This window comes from Cebidichthys violaceus, unplaced genomic scaffold, assembly GCF_023349555.1.
Source record: "Cebidichthys violaceus isolate CVI_PGR_0920_01 unplaced genomic scaffold, fCebVio1.0.p SCAF_5, whole genome shotgun sequence".
NCBI lineage: Eukaryota > Metazoa > Chordata > Actinopteri > Perciformes > Stichaeidae > Cebidichthys > Cebidichthys violaceus.
The window spans coordinates 18,832,839-18,857,004 of NW_027176705.1; the positions used below are offsets into that span (position 1 = coordinate 18,832,839).

Sequence of the window (24,166 nt, forward strand, 5' to 3'; positions counted from 1 at the left end):
ATATATATAGATATTATATATATATATATATAGATATATATCTATATATAGATATATATCTATATATATTATCTATCTATATTATATATATATTATCTATCTATCTATATTATATTATCTATCTATCTATCTATCTATCTATCTATCTATCTATATATATCAGGGTCCATCAGCCATTAAGAGATATGTTAACATTTATTTGCCTTTAATGTTTAATGTTGTGATTGTGTAAAGCAATTCTTCATTGTAGGTAATTGGTGATTACCTAACAGCTCATTATGGCAACATCAGCAGCATGACATACAGAACAGAACATAGTTCAGCACCTTCAACACAAGTAGCAACACAGCCATGAATTAGTATAATAATGTAATAACAGATGATATTTTTGACAAGTCATAGCAGGAATAACACGCATTAGTTCATCCTGGGCTACTCCAGCTGTTACCTTACTGCTGACGAAAACCCAACAGTTCATGCTGCTTTCATGCTGCTTCAAAATAAAAGCTTTTGAACAACAACATAACGAGGGGCTTTTATTGTGAAGAATATACAGGAAATGAAATGTGTTTATCCACTGTTTTACAGTCGCCCATTTGACCACGAAATACATTTGATCACTGTTCAATCACGCGGCTCACACTGAAGGAAGACACACACACACACACACACACACACACACACACACACACACACACACACACACACACACACACACGGGGAGAAGAAGAGTGTAACCACGGTCAAAGTGTTCAATTGAAAGGCCAGGATAAACGGTTGGCGGACTTTGACGTGTAAATAAAGCCGGTTCAGAGTTCATGGACCACAGGCGGTGACTGATTAGCTACTCTTCATCCTCATACAGGATTTCATCGATGAGCACGTCGTTGTCGTCGACGGGGATTTCCTGACACAGCTGCTCTTTGAAGGCCAAGGCGATGGTGTAGGGCTTTCCTCTGGGGTGTCTGATGCAGCGCTCCAAGTAGGTGTCATAGAAGCCCTTCCCTCTTCCCAGACGTCTCCCCAACCGATCAAAACCCAAGCCTGGCATCAAGATCAGGTCCAGACCTCCTAGATAAGGAGAGCAGACAGAGTCAGCAGGACTGGCAGCCCTTGCCTGTAAATATGGACAGCACTTTGATGCACCACACCGGGGGCAAAGCTCTGGGTATAAAAAAAAGTTGTTTTGTTTGTCGCTTTACTACTTTGATCAAGTCTGAAATATCTGTTTGTTCAACATCTCTGTGTCTCCAGAGGTTGAATCCATTGATCGTTTATCTGAGGCCAACAGCAGCTCGAAGTTATCTTAGAGGACTGAACCTGTTTGTGCATGCTCTCTCCACACAAGCTTCTACATAGAAATACACGATTCAAGGATTCAAGGATCATTTATCGTCATCATGCAACACAGGGATGCACTGCGAAATTCAGTCGGAACCCATTTTCAACACAACATAAACAAGTTTCTCACCAACACTACATTTTACGAGATTAAACGTAAACACATCATGATAATGTTACAATTTAACTTTGCTCAATACTCATTTTCACTGAACAGAGCCTGAACGCATCACAATGTAACTGAGCGGAACCTTCATTCTTTGGCTGTTAGCGGTGCTGCTAACGTTACTAGCTCTCTTGTTGACAATGTAACGTTATCGGACATTGGCAACTAGAGCAGCAGAAATGATGTCCTGCTCACATATTTTACTGAACTACTTTATTTCACGCAGCGATGGAACGTTAAACAGTGTCATTAATTAAACTGTTGGTCAAATTTGACACGTTGGGAGTTATGCCTCCTGATCTGTCAAACATTTCAGCTTCGAATCAATAAGGTCTATTTCCAAATGCAATTTCTCTGAACTTGTGTAACCCTGCTTTTATTCTTGCCAATCATGTGGGCTTTTTAACATGACAGAAAATTAAAATTGATTGTTTGGATCATAGCCCATGTTAAAAATAAATATTTACAAATATTGTAGATTACAAATTTGTTGCGTTACACCCTACAGGTCATACTGCTCAGTACTGTAGTTACTCCTTTATCCAGACAGAAGAGAAACTTCACACTGAGATTAAACTTCTGCACAGACGCACATGTCCACACTTGAACCTTCATTAGTGAGTAAACATGCCAATGGTATTGATAGTTGGTTATATTCTACATAAGCTGCATCTAGTAAGTCAGAGTAACTGCATTTCTTCCCCAGAGAGAAGAAGATACAAAGACCTCTGGATAAAAGACACACTTCACAAAAACGTGGCCAAAATGTTTGCAGCAGTAATTGTAGTTTATGACCTATGACCATGTTTGCTTTGTTGAAAAAACAAAGCATGCTATGGTTGTAACATGTGGTCAACGTTGTGAAACGGTGGAGGTTAAGGTTGTAACTTGTGGTCAACGTTGTGAAACGGTGGAGGTTAAGATTGTAACTTGTGGTCAACGTTGTGAAACGGTGGAGGTTAAGGTTGTAACATGTGGTCAACATTGTGAAACGGTGGAGGTTAAGGTTGTAACTTGTGGTCAACATTGTGAAACGGTGGAGGTTAAGATTGTAACATGTGGTCAACGTTGTGAAACAGTGGAGGTTAAGTTTGTAACTTGTGGTCAACCTTGTGAAACGGTGGAGGTTAAGATTGTAACTTGTGGTCAACATTGTGAAACGGTGGAGGTTAAGATTGTAACATGTGGTCAATGTTGTGAAACGGTGGAGGTTAAGTTTGTAACTTGTGGTCAACCTTGTGAAACGGTGGAGGTTAAGATTGTAACTTGTGGTCAACATTGTGAAACGGTGGAGGTTAAGATTGTAACATGTGGTCAACGTTGTGAAACGGTGGAGGTTAAGATTGTAACTTGTGGTCAACATTGTGAAACGGTGGAGGTTAAGATTGTAACTTGTGGTCAACATTGTGAAACGGTGGAGGTTAAGATTGTAACTTGTGGTCAACGTTGTGAAACGGTGGAGGTTAAGTTTGTAACTTGTGGTCAACCTTGTGAAACGGTGGAGGTTAAGATTGTAACTTGTGGTCAACATTGTGAAACGGTGGAGGTTAAGTTTGTAACATGTGGTCAACGTTGTGAAACGGTGGAGGTTAAGATTGTAACTTGTGGTCAACATTGTGAAACGGTGGAGGTTAAGATTGTAACTTGTGGTCAACATTGTGAAACGGTGGAGGTTAAGATTGTAACTTGTGGTCAACGTTGTGAAACGGTGGAGGTTAAGGTTGTAACATGTGGTCAACATTGTGAAACGGTGGAGGTTAAGTTTGTAACATGTGGTCAACATTGTGAAACGGTGGAGGTTAAGGTTGTAACATGTGGTCAACGTTGTGAAACGGTGGAGGTTAAGGTTGTAACATGTGGTCAACGTTGTGAAACGGTGGAGGTTAAGTTTGTAACTTGTGGTCAACCTTGTGAAACGGTGGAGGTTAAGATTGTAACTTGTGGTCAACATTGTGAAACGGTGGAGGTTAAGGTTGTAACTTGTGGTCAACGTTGTGAAACGGTGGAGGTTAAGGTTGTAACTTGTGGTCAACGTTGTGAAACGGTGGAGGTTAAGATTGTAACATGTGGTCAACGTTGTGAAACGGTGGAGGTTAAGATTGTAACATGTGGTCAACATTGTGAAACGGTGGAGGTTAAGGTTGTAACATGTGGTCAACGTTGTGAAACGGTGGAGGTTAAGATTGTAACATGTGGTCAACGTTGTGAAACGGTGGAGGTTAAGATTGTAACTTGTGGTCAACGTTGTGAAACGGTGGAGGTTAAGTTTGTAACATGTGGTCAACGTTGTGAAACGGTGGAGGTTAAGATTGTAACTTGTGGTCAACGTTGTGAAACGGTGGAGGTTAAGGTTGTAACTTGTGGTCAACGTTGTGAAACGGTGGAGGTTAAGGTTGTAACTTGTGGTCAACGTTGTGAAACGGTGGAGGTTAAGGTTGTAACTTGTGGTCAACGTTGTGAAACGGTGGAGGTTAAGATTGTAACATGTGGTCAACGTTGTGAAACGGTGGAGGTTAAGTTTGTAACTTGTGGTCAACGTTGTGAAACGGTGGAGGTTAAGTTTGTAACTTGTGGTCAACGTTGTGAAACGGTGGAGGTTAAGTTTGTAACTTGTGGTCAACGTTGTGAAACGGTGGAGGTTAAGATTGTAACTTGTGGTCAACGTTGTGAAACGGTGGAGGTTAGGTTTAAGCAACAAAACTCCTTGGTTAGTGTATGTCTAATAATGACACAGGTGGGTTTACATTGGACATGGTTGAAAGCGCGTTGCATCTCATACAGATGCTAAAGGGCGCTCTTGTGCGTCGGTATCAGAGACCATGGGCCTCTGCCGAAGCGTTGAACAGGTTGAGTCAAACCAAACTAACTAACATACTACACAATACTCAGCTACTGTATATAGTAGCTAAAAGCTGGAGCCATATTAAGAATAAACATCGGTGGAGAAGAGCTGTGACCTGTTAATCAGCAATATGCAGATTCAATTGTAGATGGATGTGTGTCCATGCTTACCTTCAGCCAGTGCTTCCTCTCTGCTTTTGTCACCTTCATCCGGCTGTCTGATGTTCCATGATGTCAGAGGCAGTGTCTCCATGTCCTGCAGACTGTTGAGCTTCAACATGTCCATACGGCTGCTGTTGCTTTCATATCTTGGAATGAAGCAGCTTTTACCACATTTAAACACATCTTTGATGATTTCCTCGGTGCACACCTCATCATCCATGCTGAGAAACACAGCAATCCTCTTACAGGACAGATACTTGGGGTGTCTGAACAGCTACAAAAAAAAATGCAGAGTAAGAGAAAGTTGAAATCTGTGACATTATCAGAGCACAGGAGCAGGGGCTGTAAATTAATTATTGTCACCCATGATTGATTTATAAATATCAAAGATGTAAATAACATTATAGTTTCTCCTCAGTGAATGCACTAAGCCGATTAATCTATTAGTCGAAAAATAAACTATTGAATTTCTCGATCAATCTTTAGTCATGTTTCAGGCAAAAATGCAAAAGATTCTTTAGTTAACAATTTGAAGAAATGAATTGTATCAACGACAGCAGCATAACATTGTGTATGAATGAATTGTAGATTTAAGCACCCAACTTCAGTAAAAAAAATGGTGGGGAGAACTATTGTCATATTGCACCACCCAAAAAATAATGTACATTGTTAAAGGAACAGTGTGTACGTTTTAGCGGCATCTAGTGGTGGGTTGCAGGTTGCAACCTTCTCAATCCCCCTCTGCTCCCCCCTCCCTTTCCAACATGTTGGAGAACTACGGTGGCCTTCAGGTACGGAGTTATCTTTAGGATTTTAGTACTACTAGGAGCTCCTCTCATCAATACTTCGTTCTTCTACATTACTAAATTATCTGTTCATTATGAAAGTTGCTGAGAGGCACATGAAGCAAAACAATGAGTTATGGATTGGTAGGTGAGTATTTCCCCCCCTAATAAAATAAATCTATTGGTCTTGGTTTCTTTACCTTAATGCTGACTGAAAATATTGTGCAAAGTCCTTTATAAAAATGTCTTAAAAAACACATCTTGGCATGTTGTGAACAGGTCTATAGGTCCGTTCAGTCGAGAGTTCCTATGGTCTGACTACATGTTATCTCAAGATAACTAGTTAATAATCTTATCTCGGAAAATCTGCCTTTTGTTTTCACTATCGACATGAATGAACCCGGGATTATGAGAAAAAATAAACTTCATCTTGAGATAACGAGATAATGAACTCGTTATCTTGATCAGGAGTACAACACCACCATGGATAGAGCTTACTGTGGTCACATCGCCACGGTCAAATCAGCTGACGGACGCTGAAGTTGGAGTGCACCCAAATGCATTCAATCGGCCCAGATCACGCTAACCAGGGGCCTGTTGTTCGAAAGTAGAATAAAGACATCCAGGATAAGTGGGAAAGCCAGGTTGGACAAAGTCTCATAAGTTCATCCTGGCTTAATTGGTTGTTCGACCGCCGAGCCAGGCTGAGGAGGGGCGGCTTTGTCAAGCCAGGTCTAACTAATTTGAGTAAGTGCGCGGCCACGGCTTCCTTCAGTAGACCACAGAGATCGAGCACAGATTCACTGATGAGACGACAGGTGTGGACACTTTCCTCCAATGAACAGCGGATCTGAATGCTGACGTAAGGTGACACACCTCTCATAAAATGAAGCACCGCTGCTGTCTTGAAGTTTGGAGACGGACTGATTAAATGAGTCGTGTAATTAATTGCAAGCACCTTTGCAAGTGCAGCCATTTCTAATTACTGTAATGACTGCAATAAAATCAGATTTGAGCTGGCAAACAATATGAAGGGTGTTTATTTACAATGACGAACACACGAATAGGCCCCAATTATGAAAAAGAACTATCGTAATAGGCTAACTTTATTTATTTTTTTAATTTGATCATGTTTTGTTATATTTCTTTTTTAAAAATAATAATTTAGCCTACGTGTTGTTTGTTTAAAAACGAGGCCAATGCGTAGCCTTCATCAGAACATGGAATGACTGTATAAAACACATTCATTTCTGATCAGCGCAGCCACTGACTCCAAAGATAAGACAACAGAATCAACTAAGCTTGGCATTTAGCCTGGTCTGGAGCAGGCTAGCTGCAGAGAATAAATCACCATGGTAACTTGACCAGGATAAAGTTATCCAGCTTTCGAACAACCGACTGCAGGCTAAATTCAGGCAGGATAACCAACATATCCCGGCTTAATCCCTTATCTAGGTTTCGAACAACAGGCCCCAGGAGCTGCACAGCTAGACAACAGTTTGGGTCCATGTTTACTTCTTCATTCACATATACTACAACAGGATATAAGCTGGGACCATAGAAATAATAGCAATATTACAGCTTGAGATGGACTTGGCGAAGTTAGTGGAAGGATGCACATGTGATTAGTTTTTAGTTTTGTTTGTCATGTTTTTAATGCGTTATAAATGGGCTACAACTGCATTTCGTTGTGCATCCCTGTGTTGCATAAACGATCCTTGAATCCTTGACTATAAAAAGCCCAGTCATGAAAAACAAATACTGTGGTATACCGTGAAACCTCCAGAAAAAAAAAAAAACATGATACAAATGTTTGTCATACAGCCCAGCACTATGTGTGATTACATCCGGTTTTCAAAATAAGCTGTTCACAAAAGGTATAAAAAAAAATTCTGAGATGATATTTTCCAGCAAGTCAAAAATGAAAGATTTTACCGTACAATTTGAATGTGGCATTTTAATAATTATAATAATGTATAAGGGACGCAGGTTACACGCGTTATACGTCTTGTACATATAACGTTAATGCAACTAATCATATTTATATGTATTTTTACATTTCAAAAACCGGACGTAGTCACACGTACGTCCGCTAGCTTCGTCATGTCCGTCACCAGCTGTCGGCTCCATACACCGTCTACAGAGACTTTTAATACGTAGTCGTTTTATGTCGTGCTTTTTGTGTACAGACTGCTTTATAGTCTATTGTCAGCTCGGTCTTGGCAGCGAGTGTCGGTATACGGGTGCGCTCAAACGTTAGCATCAGCTGGTATGACTGGAGACGGGAGTGAAGGCTTGACAGCAGTCATCTTGACATTGTACCCTGCTCTGACAAACATGAACTAATAAGATATAAGTGCAAATAATCTCTTCTTTTCTGCTGACAACGAAAATATTAACGTGTGCTCTCAAGTTAACGGCATTCATAAAATAATTGCTAGCACGGCGGTTCTCGACTTCCGTACACTTTGAGCAATATAGCTGACATACTAACGTTAATAGTATGCTTCTGTAATTCCAGGTGCCGTTCTATTTGTGTTAAGACCGAAGGAAAGCAACCTTTAATCCAAAGTATAGCGTCATGTTACAGATGGTGTATGGCAAATTGAAAGACTGGTCCCATGAATGTAAAAAAAGTATTTGGTCACCTGACACTTGACAATACATAACGTTATATCCAAGGCAGTTTCTTGGACCCGTTTTATTGGAGTTTGCTTCGACGGAAAAGTATGAGACTAACGGTCATAGCTAGCACGTCTGTTCAACACCATAAAAGTAACTTTCAAATCCGCCAACCCGTGTCTCTCTCTTACCTGCCGTGAGAGGACTAGAGACTGTCGCTGTTTCTCCTCGTCACTCAACGCTGCAACCCTTCGCTTTATTTCTTTCCTCAGAGCTTGCTTTGCTGCACGCAAGGCGGCCATTCTGCCTGACAACTTCAAATCAAGCGGACGTTCAGTAAAAAATGATGTTTGACTCTTAACTCTGTGAAGTGCGTTCCGTATGCGGGTCGGTTGTTATTACTGTAGAGACGACTTCGAATTCGACAGTGTTTTTTTTTGCTTCCAGTAGTTAAACATTAACAAGTATATCAATACATGAGAGGCGGCGATAACAGTATGAGAACAGCTAACGTTACTGCCAGCAAGGACTCTGACATGACAGTTAACAGTGCAGTAAAGACTCCACACCATTAGTATCACTACGCCGCATGGCTCTGACGTCAGCTTCATACCGGAAGTTTCGGGAGTGCAAGCCAACAGCCCAATCTGTAGTTTTTTTTTAACCAAATGGTCATAAGCAGCTCTAGAGATGCATGTGAGGCTAATCAGCATCTCTGAGTTATTTATTTTAAACCTCATAATAAGTAAATGTAGGTCAATATATCGTATAGCACAGTGTTTGAAGCCTAAACCTGTAGTTAAACCTGCAGGAAGCCTCACGAAGTTATCAACGACCGATTTGTTTTAATGACGTATCGCAGTTCAGACGTTTTGGAAATTATTATTTAACAACATTGAAATCGGAGTAGAATGATACAAAAAAAATGTCCACGAACAGTAATCAGAATCCCAATTTAAGCTCTCCTTGTGTGACCACACATACACACAACTTTCCATAAACATACAAAAAAAAACAAAATTTGATTGTCAAAATCGAATGTCAAGGGCTGTCTTTGCCTAAACGAGCTGGTTGAAGACAGCATCCAACAGGATCTGTGTGTAAACAGATATGTGTAAAAACAGACTGATGGTGAGAAATCAATGGCCTACGCCGAAGGTCTTCAACGGGAGATACTGCAGGGTTGTTTTTTTCTTCCCCCAAACATGAATCTGTCCATTATTTTAATAGTTCAGTATTGTATGCAAGATAACAGGTATGTTTATGCATGGCAGTGGCACTAATAGGCCATCACTCATTTTTGTTTTCCACATTTATGTTTAAAATAAAAACGTCAATTTGAATAGCTTGTATGCATGATTATCATACAAGGTGTGTTTATAAATGGCAGTGCACATGTTTAAAATAAAAACATGAATATATGAACCTGCGTAATATTTGAATAGCTTAGTATTGAATGCACAATAACAACGTATGTTTATACATGGCACTAGGCCCAGTTTAAACACAATTTTATACAATATATATAGTCAGGGGTCCCTGCTCCATCTCTCTATCAGTTTGGGGGTCCTTGGCCTAAAAAAACATATTCAGACTGGACAACAATCACATGTAAACTCTCTTGCTGCATTCAGTTGCTCTTCATTGTACTTTCACCCTTGTAAACTTGAATCTAACTGAACAATGTGGACGCCTGTATGCTATTAAATCTAAAGGCACAGCCTTGGGTAGTTAGTTTTCACCCTCATATGTGTTTGGCCTTTGGTTCGAGATTTCTTTTCGATCATATTAAAAACTCTTTGTTCTTTTTGCCATACACCTTTTTGATTGAGGGCTCTTGATATGTTGTTTTCAATTAGTTTAGGTTGATTGAGTTACATTAAATGCATTCACTCCATTTATTTCCCATTAGCCTGATTTATGCATTTCTTTCATCATTATTTTATGTTTTACACTGAATATGAAACTTTGAACCTTTTATATTTCCTTTCCAAACTTTCCACATTATACCCCCCCCCCCCTTCCAGTTTTCTGTTGACTTGTTTACTGCTTTATTGTTAGGCTCTATCTTCCCTTCATGTTGGAATGTTTCAAATTGTGTTTTTTTCCTCATTAAACCTATTAGAATCAGGGCTTTCCTCTCAAGTTTTCACAAGGCTTATCAGTAACTTGATTTTGCTTAGTCATTTACCAGGCTGGTTTGCATTAACGTCCAAAGGGGCCGTATGAGGGTGGATACTATAGGCAGCATGTGATTGGCTCTGCAGTGGGAGGCGGGCCTGTCGAGAGTCAAACATCTGGAAGTGCTTGCTGCTGCTGCTCATTCACTCAGTAACTCAGTAAGGTTGAGAGTAATATCACTGCAGAAGAGAAGATGTCCTTCCTAAAAGTAGATGCTTCCTCAGAGTTCTCCTTCCACAACCTCCCTTATGGAATATTCTCCACGCCTGATCATGTAAGTGCAGTTTGGTTATTTCTACTGGGTTTGCAAAAAGAAAAAAGTGTTGTCAGGTCAGGCACATTGAGGACTTCTGGTCATGGTTTTCAAAATAAAATACTCACATAACTGTGGGTCCATGAGGAAAAAGATGATCTGAGCTTGCTGAAGTGTACTGAGGGAGAGGATGCATGTTGAAGTGTGCGTGGCAGCTGAGAGTGCACCGACAATCCTGGACCTTTCCACTCTCATCATGACATCCCCAGATAGCAGAGCCAGTACAAGTCTAACACCCAATCGAACAGCATTAAAGGAGTTTTGTTGATTAGTATTAGTTATTGTTGAGGAGAAAACTGCTAAATCCTCATCAAACCAATGGGGTCCCTTTAGACCACAGAGCCATACTTTTTATTATATCTCACTTTTTTTGTGTTGGGGTCCAGTAGTCAAAAGAACCCGATTCCACCTATGTAGCTTCTACATATTCATATTTGTATCATAGCTGGATCTATTCAATTCATGTTTGCCATGGGTCCTAATTTAAAGCATGAAGGTACCTGGCTTGCTGGATGAGTCATTGTGGATTGAAAGAAGATATTTAAGACCACTTGATAGATGCAGGGTAGTGGAACAGTACTGTGGATCATTACGTCACTGAGTTTTGTTTCCCCAGCCCAAACGTCGCATTGGCGTTGCCATTGGAGACCAGATTCTGGACCTCAGCGTCATCATGTTTTTGTTTCGAGGACCTGTGCTTTCCAAACATCAGGATGTCTTTGAGCAGGTAAGTTTGATCCCTAATAATAATAATAATAATCAGAGAAGATGCACCATAAATCAGCGTAGCTCTCTACCTGACATGAATCAGGTACCATCATACTGATACTACGGGAAGTCCAGTTACACGATTATGTTCCTTAATTAGCTCTTGCTTGACCAGATACATTAATATTAATAGTATATTAATATTAATATTAATATGCTGTAGTAGTAAATATAATATTATAGAAAAATACAGCCAAGATCGGTATGTATTAATCAGTATTTTGGTACTGTTGTTGATTGCCAGTTCTACTCAAATTATAAATGCAGAATGCTTTCTTGTAAAGGATTATTGCCATATGGCTCCTTATACTTAAGTACAGGATCTGAGGACTGCAGATCTGAGGACTTCAGATCTGAGGAATTCAGATCTGAGGACTTCAGACTTCAGGTTTTGATTTTGAATTGGTATTGGACCTGCTCTGTCACACTCAACCCCCACACAGAAAAACCCCTGAACCTATGAGTCACAAATGTGGTTAAAGTGGCAGCAACATTAATGCAGCACTTGACTAAAAGTAATATCATACTGTAGATTTTGCAATCTAAAAATCAGTCAAGTGATTATAGGATGGACTGCTTCCTGTATCCGATTTGACTTGTTATCTGTGTCCCTCTACAAGTCCACACTGAATGCTTTCATGGCTCTTGGTTACGAGGCCTGGAGGGAGGCCAGGAGGACCTTGCAGGGGTTGCTGTCAGCCAATGAGGGCACACTGAGGGATGATGTCAGCCTTCGGAGCAGGTCAGTCTGTGGAAGTCTACTTACGGGCTTAAACAGCCTTCACCATTGAGTGGTTACGATATGTGATGGAAGTACAATACGACAAAATATGAAAATTGTCATGCTATGCTATAATGGAGAGCTTCAGGTCTGTGGTCTACATCTTTTTCATGTCAATGAACTGTATTGTTCTGGGAAATCCTTTATTGTCGAGTGGAAACCCAGCTGCACAGCCTGTATCAGCCTTTTCTATTCAGAATCCTGGTCCTTATGTGAGACAGCTTATTCCACCAGTGATTTGTGTCTTTCTGTCCTTCGTCTCTGCAGAGCGTTTGTCCATCAGAGCACAGCCACCATGCACCTTCCTGCAGACATCGGTGAGCCTGTCCTGTTAGAGATGTGACCTCCCCATTAGCATCACTTCTATCTATCGATGGCCCCTCACACATCCAGAGTAATGCGTTTGCTTGAGCTTTTCAAGTTAAAGACTTAGCTCACTTTGTTGCTTCCTCATTTTTACAGTTACAGTACACTAACGTATATTTCTGAAAACAGTTGAGGCGAGAAATAGGCAGTAGAATTACAGAATCTTGATTCATATTTAATCGGAGTTCACGGCTTCATGAGCAGTGACTGACAGCTGCGCTAGACTCCTTGGCTCTGATTGGTGGACTTTGCAGATGCCATTAGGAGCACTAAGAGGAGGCTGAGGAACCAGACTGATTATCTGTCCCGTGTACTTCTGTTATCAATGTCATATGTCAATATGACAATAAGTCATTTTTATAAAAGTTACCAATAGTTCCCTTTAGTTCAATAATGATGCATACATTTGCAATATTTTGATTAGTTAGAGTTGTGTCATAATAGACACAACTTGTCAAGTAGCTCTAAATGCAGAAAATAGCATTTGCATAATTAAATGGACTTAAGGTACATCAGCACCAGGGGTCACTGTTTAACAACACATTACATTTCTAGTACCGCTCGGCTCATCCAGTCAGCTTCATGCTGATGGACCTCACTAATAACACAAGGGTATGTGGATAGTTCAGCCTTTTCCTCTCATGAACTGTCTTATCTGTCTTTCAAAGGCGATTACACCGACTTCTACTCCTCCAGAGACCACGCCATCAACGTTGGCACCATGTTCCGGGGGAAGGAGAATGCTCTGATGCCAAACTGGTACACTATCAATCTAAGCAGCAGTAGATACTTGTGGGGGCAGATATTGAAAGAGAGCTTGAAACGTATTGTTCCAGGCTCTCTGCGACAGTCGTGTGTGGAGGGACACTGAGAGGTTTCTCTCGTTGATTTGAGCCCCAGAACATCAGTGTGCATTGAGACGCTGCAGCAGAGCTGTGGGAGCACACCTGCAGCAAGCCTCAGCCACACAGCACAGACGGCCTTCATTTTGTTCTCGGGCCTCATGAGAGGAACGCTAAGGCGGCTCGGGACCCACCGCCCTTTGGTTAAAGCAGGTGATTGGCAGGCTGTTCGTGGAGCTCCCCAGGTCAAATGTCAGGGTTCAGGTTACGTTTTAGCAATAATTCTCTGAAGATGGATATAATCTTTTTAAATCTGTGTAATATAGATAAGGAGACCAGACCACTATATATTTATTACTGTGGCTTCTTGAAGTTTTTTTTTTTTTTTTTTATCAAATCATATGTTTCACCCTCAGTGATCAAAACAAACAAACACAACAATGTATTGAACTCCTTGTGTCCATCTTTGACTCAAAGCAGTCATCTTTGAGAGATCACCTGGGCTCATTGTCTTTGTAATGTAACTGAGTCGAATGGTTTTTTTACCAATGACCCTGCATCCATTATACATGCTTGTCTGCTCTAACCATAACGTAAATACTACTTTCAGAGAAATGATGAACATACACAATGTAGACTGACAGTGACCTGTGTACGTCCTGTGGTCCCTGTTCAGTCTTCAGTCTTGTGTTTATGCAGGTTGAGGCTTCCAGTGGGATACCATGGTAGAGCATCGTCAGTGGTTGTTTCTGGGACCCCTATCCGCCGCCCCTCAGGCCAGATGAGACCTGACCAGAGTAACGTCCTTACACTCACCTCTGTACACAAGTACATAGAGTTCAACCTCTTACAGCTGATGATAACTATGCTTGCCCTTTTTTCTTTCTCCTAGCAAAACCTCCCGTGTTTGGCCCGTCTAAGCAGTTGGACATTGAGCTGGAGATGGTGATTACAGTGTTTACTTCATCGAATCACCAGCATGTTTGGAATATTTGATTAGATGTTCAAAGTTGCATGGGAAAAATGCCAGACTTGCTCTTCTCTTTTGCTTTTTTTTTTACCAGTCTGTGTGATATTTAATATGGTACAATATGTCAGTGCTGTTATATTTCTTCTGCGCTCTGATCAGGCCTTCTTTGTCGGAGGGGGGAATCAGCTCGGGGAGCCCATTCCCATTGAGAAAGCCCATGAACACATCTTTGGCATGGTTCTCATGAATGACTGGAGTGGTAAGAGCCTCTACACAACACATCACACCAACATCCTCCTCATGTGCTTGTAGATGGTTTTATTTTATTATGACAAATCAACAAATCAACGGCTCTTATTAGCAGTGGCATTTCACTTAGAGGCACACTTGTTCCTTAATTTAGCTCTGCATTATACATGTTGATGCCGCTTCACATTTAGTCGGATGGAAATGGATTTAGATTGAATGGCGGAGTCAGTCCTCATCAAAACATCAGTGGGTATATGTATTATTGATTCAGCTGCAAATCTCTGGAGAGGACATGCATGGTGTGACTGTTATTCTCTCCAATATTCCTCTTTACTCCTACATCTGTCATCCTGCAGCCTGCCAAAAACCAGCAGAAATCAATTACAACAAATGTGAATTATACCCTCAGAAGAAATTGTACTTTGGGTTGTTTCTTCTGATGGTGACCCTATTCTCCTATGTTTCCTGTTCCTTGATATGAAGTGCTATGATGATGAGAAATATACTGTGAAATTCAGCTTAAAAAGGTGTGAGAGCAGTTTAAAATCAGGTGTTCAGTGGAAAAACCTCAAGTTTTACTTCTTCTTACAATCTGAAAAGTACAAAACACGTTACTTTTGACTTAGAAGTACAGAGCGGTCTCTAAAACTAGCTAGTTTATCCTGGATGTCTGCTGTACACAAACACAGGAGAACATACATCTTCTGAAGCATGCTTTAGAATGCGTGTACATCGGTTAGGAACAGTTATATATTGTCTAAAACGTATTGTGAGAATGCTTGAGAGGATTGAATGGCAGATGTATGAGAAATACATTAGCTACCATTAGTCCCCATAAGCTACTGGTCATACCAGACTGAGTTGGGCTGCAGTAGAACAAAAAAAGAGTGTATTAAGTTAAGGAAGGGCGTGTTTTATTGCTAACAAGTTAATCTTTTTCTCTTCTTATCTCCACTAAGAGACAGAATGTGTTCTTCCTGCTATCAAAGTTTGCTGTTTCGCCTTTGAAATGCTCTCCAGCACACTATGCAACACATTCTCCACACTGACCATCCCAACCACAGCCCATCATGCTGGCGCTGAGACAGATACTTCTGTTTTTTTTTTGTCTCACCACAGCACAGTGTGAGAGATTTTTCAGTCTGTGACATTTCTGCTGAATGTGCAGCTTGGAAGGGAACTGACATAGCTTTCATTTAGTACTTACTGAAGCCCTCAGGAGATCCGTCTGTGCAGAGTTCACCACTAGCTCTCTGTGAATATTTGCCATCCTTGACATACCATAAAATGCACGCTAAGTTAAATGCCTCCCCTTTCTTCTTCTTCCCTCAGTTCTCAATGGTGCACAGTGGCTTAATTGAAAAGCAATTTGTAAAAGGCTCACAGTGGGTGAGGGAAGGCGTCGGCCAATGAGCCGTGTCCATGTGAGGACGGAGACAGACGGATACTGACAGCAGACTGACAGTAAAGCTCTTTCGGTGGAAGAATATCTCACTTCTGCTTCATCAGCTTCACAGTGGAGGACCCTATGGGACCACGGGTGTAGGGGGTTACTGGTATTGTGTGTAACATTGCGTTGCTGTGAGGTGTGTCCCAATCCCATGGTAACTGTATACAGTATGAAGAAGGGCTGCATACCATTAGCAGACAATGGGTAGGGACGTGTAACCCCTCTTAGCGGCTGCTAACAGCTAACAGCTAACTAGCTCTACCGGCGTTAGAAGACGCGCTCTGTTGCAGACAGCACTCGGTTCACTTTGTAACCGATAATTATTGTGGCTATTGTGAATTATCCTACCCAGGTGTGCACATCAATAAAGGAACAATTCGTAATGTGAAGCAGAAACAAGAGTCCAAACTGTAGCAGTCAATGACGGTATAAAACTGTCAAAAAAATATGCTTTCACACAAAAAGTGTGAATCGCCGCAACCACAAACACTTGAGCGTTGTGCACAGTGACGAAGTCGGAGCCTAGACGCTAAACATCAATGCTGTGCATGTTGCTTGTGTTCACAGGATGTGATGATGTCTGTTTTTGCTGACTGCTTAATTTCATTTATTAGTGTCTGTTGTGTATGTCAAGGCATCAGCTGATAGAAATAATGACCAAGAGAACTTCCACATCTGCTACTTTATACTTCTATTCCACCATATTATCAAGTCATTCAGTCTGCCAGTGCAGGAAGAATGTTTCAGCCTTTTTTTGTAAGTCTGTTTGTTTCCAGTATTTTCTAAAATCAAGTTTCAGTTTTCATAATTCTAGTGAAGCAACATTACGTTCTTGTTTCATTTCAGAAGGCTCATTTGAATTAACAGCTGGCTAACTTTTACTGCAGATTCTTTCCCCACTTGTGGGAAAAATAAAAAAACATTTTGAACCAGTTCTAGCCAGAAATCTCTTTGTAGGGTTGGGGATTGTGCACTGTAAGAGACGGAACTTCCCAACAGTATCCATCAAGTTAACAATATCTGGTTCTGAAGCAGTGAAATGCTTCTTACACATTAACACATCTTACAGAGCCCGTTTACATTGTTGTAGTATTACTTTTACTCAAGTAAAGGATCAGCAGTTGAATTCATTTAAATGTGTAAATTAAACTATTACTATTGCTAAGAGAAGGTTCACAATGCCAACCGGTTTGGGGTAACACACACATGGTGCCATGACTGAGCAGCAGTGACTGCAGAACACCTCTTGTACAGTACAGTATTCAGATTATGACTAGTCACAACCCAGCTACGCCTCTCCTCATGAAGGCCTCAGCTGGGTCTTTTTTCCATGACTACACATACAGTAACTCCCATGTAAGTTTCTCTGGTATTTATTCTGAACTCAGGAATGTTAAACTGTATCTCATTATTACATTGCAGTGTTGTAATTACCTATTCCCACTTTTTATTACAGGAACTAGTTAGACCTTCTAGATCCCGGTAACTAAGAGTCAAAAGCTCACTGACTCAGATGGTTTAACTCGCCCACGTAGTTCTGTTTTCATCTTTTATAGGAGGGACAGGGTTCTTGATGTGGAGTTAGCAGATCAACAGTACATGCCACATACATTATCTGAAAGCTGTCTAGTCATAAATCTGTAATAAGCAGTGTTTCAATTGGGCATCTGTTTTTGCCTCGAAGAAGGTCTCTGACAGAAAGCTTGCTTTATTAAATTATTTTTGCACAGATTTGACTGTGCAGATGCATTTTCTCATTGAGCTTGTTAAGGCACATGTTCAAATGTTAAAAGTTTAGAATGCATATACCGAGTTGGAACATTGTATGATGGAAGTATACGATGGCTGTTCCAATACTCTATTATTATGTCTCGTACGTTGATTCAGCAAGTTTTGGTTCACAGATTTGGTGCCAAATTTAAAAATGATCAAATTTCCCTCCAAACTATCACATCAAGACACCAAGACCTCGAGGAACACCATAGAAAAACCGAATTATCTTCGGTGATTCTAAAACTTTCCTGGATGTGGAAAGGTGGAAACTGAATAGATGTGGCTATTAGGTTTGTCTTGACATTTAAAAAGAAAAGAGAACATGTTTTTAATTTTAAACAAATGTCTTCTAGCGTCATGGAATCCTTTGTCTCTGCAACATAATGGAAAACATGAGTCAAAGAGCTGACACATATTCCCGTTCTGCTTGCTTAGCAGAAAGGTTCAGGTCACCACAGTTCCTGGTCTCCTGGTAGTTTCTTTAAACTTTTTGGACTCCCTGTTATTGCCCAATCTAATTACTAAAGAGACAATTACCTGCATACTTATGCTGTATTATCTGTGTCTACTCTCAGCCAGGGACATCCAGGCGTGGGAGTATGTTCCTCTTGGTCCTTTCCTGGGGAAGAACTTCGGGACAACTATCTCACCCTGGGTCATCCCAATGGAGGCGCTGTTACCCTTTGTAGAGCCCAACCCCATCCAGGTTAGTTCAGGGGTCACAACTTACACCAGTAAGGAGAAGCATCCAATAGTTTAAAGTCACTGAGTTAAATTCTGTCGTGACTTCAGTCACCAGATCATGATACAGAAGCGATGATGATGATGTGATTCAGGAACGTAGACCGATTTTCCTGCCAAAACCTATTTTTCATCTGTTCTTAAGCCATAGACACGGCAGAGAAAACTATTGAGATCTGATTTTTTTTTCTCAGTTCTTGATGTGGAACACCTTTGATTAACTACCAATTAAACCTAACCATTGGTTGTTACATGCCCCGAACTCTGGTGCCACCTTTGGAACAAAATGACACTTTTTGTCTCATTAGTGTTAAGGGTGTAAGAATGGAAAAGCTGTTTTGTCTTCCTCATTTCTGGTTTTGGTGTGTGTATGTGTGTGTGTGTGTGTGTGTGTGTGTGTGTGTGTGTGTGTGTATGTGTGTGTGTGTGTGTGTGTGTGTGTGGACATGAGAGCTTCCTCCTGACTTGTTTTCTGTTCATTTTGTTTCTGCCCCCCCCCCTCTGCAGGACCCAGAGCCCCTCCCCTACCTTCAGCACCCTGACGCTTACACTTTCAACATTAACCTGTTCGTGTCACTTAAAGGTACTGTTCACAGAGTGGCTCTCATCCAATCAACTAATTCACTAACACACACACACACACACACACACACACACACAGCAGTAAAAGCCCTGAGGTGATCTATGGTAATGGAGAGCCATTAAAGGCTTTTTATGTCTCCCTCCCCCATTCTCTCTCTCTCTTTCTCTCTCTCTCTCTTTCTCTCTCTCTCTCTCTCATACATGTGGCTTAATATTTTACCACTTATGCTTTCCACACTTCTCAGGGTTTCCCATGCCTCCCAAACACGCAAGCACCAACACTATGTGTCATGAAGCTAATGCTCAGACACACAGTACACTGACAGTAATCTTCCAAGCAGGGATGTGAAGGAGTTTATCTTCCCCTATAGATAAACAGTTTTCTAATAAATATGTATAGTATTTTGTTAAAGTACTTTGGTTGGGCAACTATCTCAAAGAACAACCACGTTCATGTTTTGGAATGTTCATAGTTTGTCTTGTAAGGCTCTCCGACTGAATCAGAGGTGTATGAATTATTCTGATCTAATCATATTTTAGCTGGTAAATTTCTACCATCAATGTTAGCTATGTGTCAGAAGGACTGTACATCGTTTAAAGTGAATGTGTGTTTCAATATGTCATCTTTTTCTGTTTGCTCTTTCAGGACAAGGCATGTCAGAGGCAGCAACCATCTGCAAGTCAAACTTCAAGGTACCGACCTCGTGTGCTGAGTCACTGTGCTACATTATGTCAATAGAAAATAATACAGCATGTAGGGTGGTTTTAATATCAAACACATCAATCACATAGGCTACATCCACACTGTAAGTCTTAAGTATGATTAATGTTTGCTACATCCAACAGTTGCTATCAACGCATTCACAGATTTGCAGAGGTAATGGAGTACTTTGGAGGATCGATTGAGAAACACGCTTTGTTTTAAAGTGTTAAAGATCCAATCACGATAGTCACGATTCCACATCTGCTCATGTCTGTTTGGCTGTTTGCAAATGACACCTGTATCCGATGTAGGACCAAATATGAAAGTTCCCCGAAACAGAATTGAAAACATCAAATTCCATGAGATAAAAAAAAAAACTGGTTTGAGTCACCAATGCACAAAAAATTAAATCCATCCATTTGCTTCCGCTTATCTGGGGCCGGGTTGCAGGGCAGCAAGCTTAGGAGGGTGTTCCAGACGCCCCTCTCTCCAGCAATGCTTTCAGCTCTTCCTGGGGAACTCCGAATCGTTCCCTGGCAAGACGAGATATGAAATCACTCCGGCGTATTCTGGGTCTACCACCTTGAAATCCTGTCCATGAAAATCACAAACAGGCTTGACTTGCCGAGTATCCGGACACAGCTCTCACTTTGGTCAAACAAGGACCGTATGGCTCGTAGCAACGACCCAGGTGCCCCATATTGCCGCGGTACCACCCACAGGACTCCCAGAGGGACATGGTTGTAGTCCTTTTTCAAGTCCACGAAACACATGTAGACTGGATGGCCAAACTCCCATAAGCCCTCCAACAGACCTGCAAGGGTAAAGACCTAGTCCACTGTTCCACAGTCCACATTGCGCCTTCTGAATCTGAGGTTAGACAATCGGTTGGAGTCTCCTTTCAGAACCAGTGCTATGTGTGGAGCTGAGCTCACCTATATCTAGTTGGTACTGCTCCACCTCCAGCACCAGCTCCGGTTCATTCCACGCCAGAGAGGTGACATTCCACGTCCCTAGAGCTAGTCTGCGATGCCAGGGGTCGGCACGCCTAGGTCCCCGCCCCTGCCTGCTGCCCGGCTTACATTGCACCCAACCCCAATGTCATCCCCGCGAGTGGTGGGCCCACAGGGCAACAGTTTGATGAAGTTTTTTTGAGCAGTGCCCGGCCGAGCCCCATGTGCCAAGGCCCGGCCACCTGGAGCTTGCTGGCGAGTCCCCCTCCAAAGTCAGGCTCCAGAAAAGCACCCCGGTTTCCCTTCTCTGGGCGAGGTGTGACAACTCTTTTCAAGCCGATTCATTAAGGGTCAGTGAATTGCCCTTACTCTGGCCCCACCCATGGGACCACTTTGCGTTGGGCCATCACCAGACTGTAGAGGCAGGTGGGACCAGCAGTCTCCTTTATGCACATGGTGAACCAGGATGAAGTCTTGCAGTCTGCCTCGCTTCACTCATATTCTACCATTCTTATCTCTGTCTCTAGTACATGTACTGGACCATGAAGCAGCAACTCACCCATCACACAGTCAACGGCTGCAACGTCAGACCTGGAGACCTGTTGGCTTCTGGTACCATTAGTGGACCTGTGAGTGTCTGCATGTACAGTCTGCTCAGTACTCGATAAATACTAGTTAAGATGGATAATATTTGTGTATCTTTGTATGTGAATACATATTCTATCACACACGGTACAGGACTACCCTGAGGCAAAGTAAGTCCCATTTCATGCTTGTGTTGTTGAAGTGAGTGGTGAATAATCTGATAACTGTAAAACAGATCATGAACATATTGCATACTAGTGCAATCCCTCAATCATAGATTGAATTTAGAACCTTCAGAACCCCTATGTGAAAAAATGTAAACTGTGGATTTTGGGATCTCTGTTTTACCCATAACCCCTTAAATGTATATGCTTATTCTAAAGGTTTGCACATTTCATCTCCTTTATATATTTCCATCTCTTTTTTTTGTTTATAGTGTATATAACTTTGTAGTTTCTAGAATTGAATTGATGGATATGACCTGGTGACACAAAATTGTGTGTACTGCATCTCAACAGGATCCAGAGAGTTTTGGATCCATGCTGGAGCTGTCATGGAGGGGATCTAAGAACATCGATCTGGGAGAAGGAGAAACCAGAACGTTCTTGAGGGATGGAGACAAAGTCACCATCAAAGGTTGGACTGAACACTAAGCATAGCAGCCAGATAAGCACATAGAAGAAGATGCAGTCAGGGCTTTCTGCCAGAAAGCTTTTATTTTCACCCAAACCATATTTTCCTAAACCTAACCAAGTACCTTTGTTGCCAAACCGAAGGAGATTTCTGGCAGAAGGCCCTTTAGGCAAACTTCTCCCATGTGAACCAGATAACTGGATCATTCACTGGAAACATATACAGTGGTTCTTATCTAAAATTGACTTTCAAACAATATTATCAATAAGGAAAACGACAACTAATGGCAGGTTGCGTAAGGTTTTTTTCATTATTGTTGGTGTAAAATCTACACAATAGGAATAACATTTTTTGATAAAAGGGAGAGGTGAGTCGGTTGGGTCAAACAAACACAGGACTTTTACTCAGCCGACCTGTTTGTGTCCCATGTGAGCTCAAAAGTTGAGTGATCCTTAATGAATCAAAGTCCTCGTAGGGAGGAGGTTGGAGTGGAAGGATGGGTCAAACATGGGACTGACCCACGAGACCAGTTTTTGTGTCCTGTGTGAAACCAGTAGTATCAAACTTATTTTAAGCCAAACCATAATCTTTTAGTAGTTTTGTTGAGAATGCAGTTTTCAACATGAACGGTTCAAACAGTATGACGTTGATATACACATATGTATGTTGATATGAAAGTATTCATGGTACAGATTTAATGTATGTATGTTATCAATTAACACTGGAGAGTAAAGACACTATAGAAACATTTCTGACAGGCCTCAGAGGATTCTTTTCCTTTCTTTCAATTATACAAATATTAACAATAAATCAGTTTGACAAAATGTTTGACAGCAAAAAAAAACATGAATTCTTTGTTTTCAGATGGCCTTACATCATATGATCATACTGATAATCGTGTCCATGATCACATGTTTGTATTAATAGTAATGTCCCATCTTTTCTTCTGTCTAGGTTACTGTCAAGGAGATGGGTACAGAGTGGGCTTCGGACCCTGCATGGGAACCATTCTCCCTGCCCTGCAGCATTGAAACACACTTACTGTTGTTTAAGTGAGCATCCTTCTGCGGAGCATAAATACTGGAAGACACTCACCCTGTTTTGATATTCAATACTCCATGAATGAAGACAACATCATCTCTCTCTCTCTCTCAAGAAACAGACACACACACATCTTTCTCTTAAAATGATGCGTTTCCAGCTTTAGTTGATAATTGTTGAGCTTGTCTCAGAGGTTTGTAGAGTTGGACAGGGACATTTTTGATCTAGCAGAGGGATGCTCCCACATTACGTGACAGTGTTACTGCTATACCAGGATCAGTGTTATTGATGTTTTATATGTGTTGGCTTTGTAATGAAATCATCCATTTTTAATCTCAATGTGTCTGTGTCTTTTTGTTTTCTGTGGTCAAATGATATCAAAACTTGGATTTCAGTCTCAATCTAAAGACTCAGTTCATTATGTTTGGACGACCTGACCTATCAGAGGCCCTTTAGCTTCTCACAATCACACTTTTCTTAAGAATCGTGGAGTGATTGGTTCAGTTGTCAAAACAACTTTTAGCCAAGGCTGGCGCCACGTTATTTAGCCAAACTCTTGCATCTCCATACACCAGTCAGAGAACTGAGGTCGACCAATCAGATGCTCTGGATGTCAGTGGTGATTGAGCCTTTGCGGTGGCCGTCCTGTATCTTTGGAACAGCTTTGTCATATTAAAACTGCACAGACTACAGATGAAGACCCGCCTCCTGTTGTCGGTGTTTAATTGATTTAAGGCTAAGGGTAAGACTGTTCTGCAGAAGCCTCCCACTCAAGCTAGCTAAGCTAACTTATCCATCAGTATTAATTGTCACAGCATTATTAAGCAATTTACCACACTGACTGAATATTGATATGTGGACGGATAAAAACATCTTCATAACAGGGTTGGACTCCTCTGGACCACTGCTACACACAGTACAAGGACGGGTACCTTTTGACAAATCAGGCCAAGCCACCATCTTCCTTTTGCCTAAATCCAAACAGCTGAAACAGAAAGCTCCAGTTCAGAGATCGAGCACTGGGGCTAAGCGACGGCAAGAAACTGGAATCACAATTGCAACCGACTGATTCCAGAACTTGTGGCAAGCATGAGAGATTACAAAACAGGCATAAAGGGGGGAGTCCCGAACAAGGAGGAGTATGCAGTGGCTGTCTAAAAAAAATCAAAATCATCACGTATTTTGCGTGAAGTTGTCGCAGCGCTTGTTTGTACACCTCCAAATTTGTGTAACTAGGCTGTCAACGGTGGTCCCTGTCCCGAAGAAACCTCACCCCAGCCGGTAGCGCTGCCAGTAGCTGTGACCTCAAGGGTGATGA

The 24,166-nt window shown here is 41.4% G+C and overlaps 2 protein-coding genes across 2 annotated transcripts; one reads left to right on the top strand and one right to left on the bottom strand.

The window, feature by feature from the left end:
• Window positions 1–523: 523 nt before the first annotated feature.
• mthfs (5,10-methenyltetrahydrofolate synthetase (5-formyltetrahydrofolate cyclo-ligase)) lies at window positions 524–8,484 on the bottom strand. Its single transcript, XM_068730766.1, has 3 exons — window positions 8,109–8,484; window positions 4,520–4,784; window positions 524–1,071 (listed from the first exon to the last, which is right to left on the bottom strand). The coding sequence occupies exons 1-3, from the start codon at window positions 8,217–8,219 to the stop codon at window positions 845–847; spliced, it is 603 nt and encodes a 200-aa protein (XP_068586867.1). The 5' UTR covers window positions 8,220–8,484; the 3' UTR covers window positions 524–844.
• A 1,754-nt stretch (window positions 8,485–10,238) lies between these two features.
• fah (fumarylacetoacetate hydrolase (fumarylacetoacetase)) lies at window positions 10,239–23,187 on the top strand. Its single transcript, XM_068730732.1, has 14 exons — window positions 10,239–10,372; window positions 11,028–11,138; window positions 11,800–11,921; window positions 12,228–12,277; window positions 12,995–13,085; window positions 13,868–13,965; window positions 14,061–14,113; window positions 14,298–14,397; window positions 18,186–18,316; window positions 18,859–18,934; window positions 19,580–19,626; window positions 21,117–21,218; window positions 21,693–21,810; window positions 22,762–23,187. Exons 1-14 carry the CDS (start codon window positions 10,292–10,294, stop codon window positions 22,836–22,838), a joined length of 1,257 nt encoding a protein of 418 aa, XP_068586833.1. The 5' UTR covers window positions 10,239–10,291; the 3' UTR covers window positions 22,839–23,187.
• The last annotated feature ends 979 nt before the right edge of the window (window positions 23,188–24,166 follow it).

Excerpts from the sequence above, each read along its gene's own strand:
- mthfs (XM_068730766.1), bottom strand. The coding sequence starts at position 8,219 with ATGGCCGCCTTGCGTGCAGCAAAGCAAGCTCTGAGGAAAGAAATAAAG. Across the intron at positions 4,785-8,108 it reads CTCTAGTCCTCTCACGGCAG|CTGTTCAGACACCCCAAGTA; the intron begins GTAAGAGAGAGA and ends TTTTTTTTGTAG. Across the intron at positions 1,072-4,519 it reads AGAGGAAGCACTGGCTGAAG|GAGGTCTGGACCTGATCTTG; the intron begins GTAAGCATGGAC and ends CTCCTTATCTAG.
- fah (XM_068730732.1), top strand. The coding sequence starts at position 10,292 with ATGTCCTTCCTAAAAGTAGATGCTTCCTCAGAGTTCTCCTTCCACAAC. Across the intron at positions 11,139-11,799 it reads ATCAGGATGTCTTTGAGCAG|TCCACACTGAATGCTTTCAT; the intron begins GTAAGTTTGATC and ends TCCCTCTACAAG. Across the intron at positions 13,086-13,867 it reads AATGCTCTGATGCCAAACTG|GTTGAGGCTTCCAGTGGGAT; the intron begins GTACACTATCAA and ends GTGTTTATGCAG.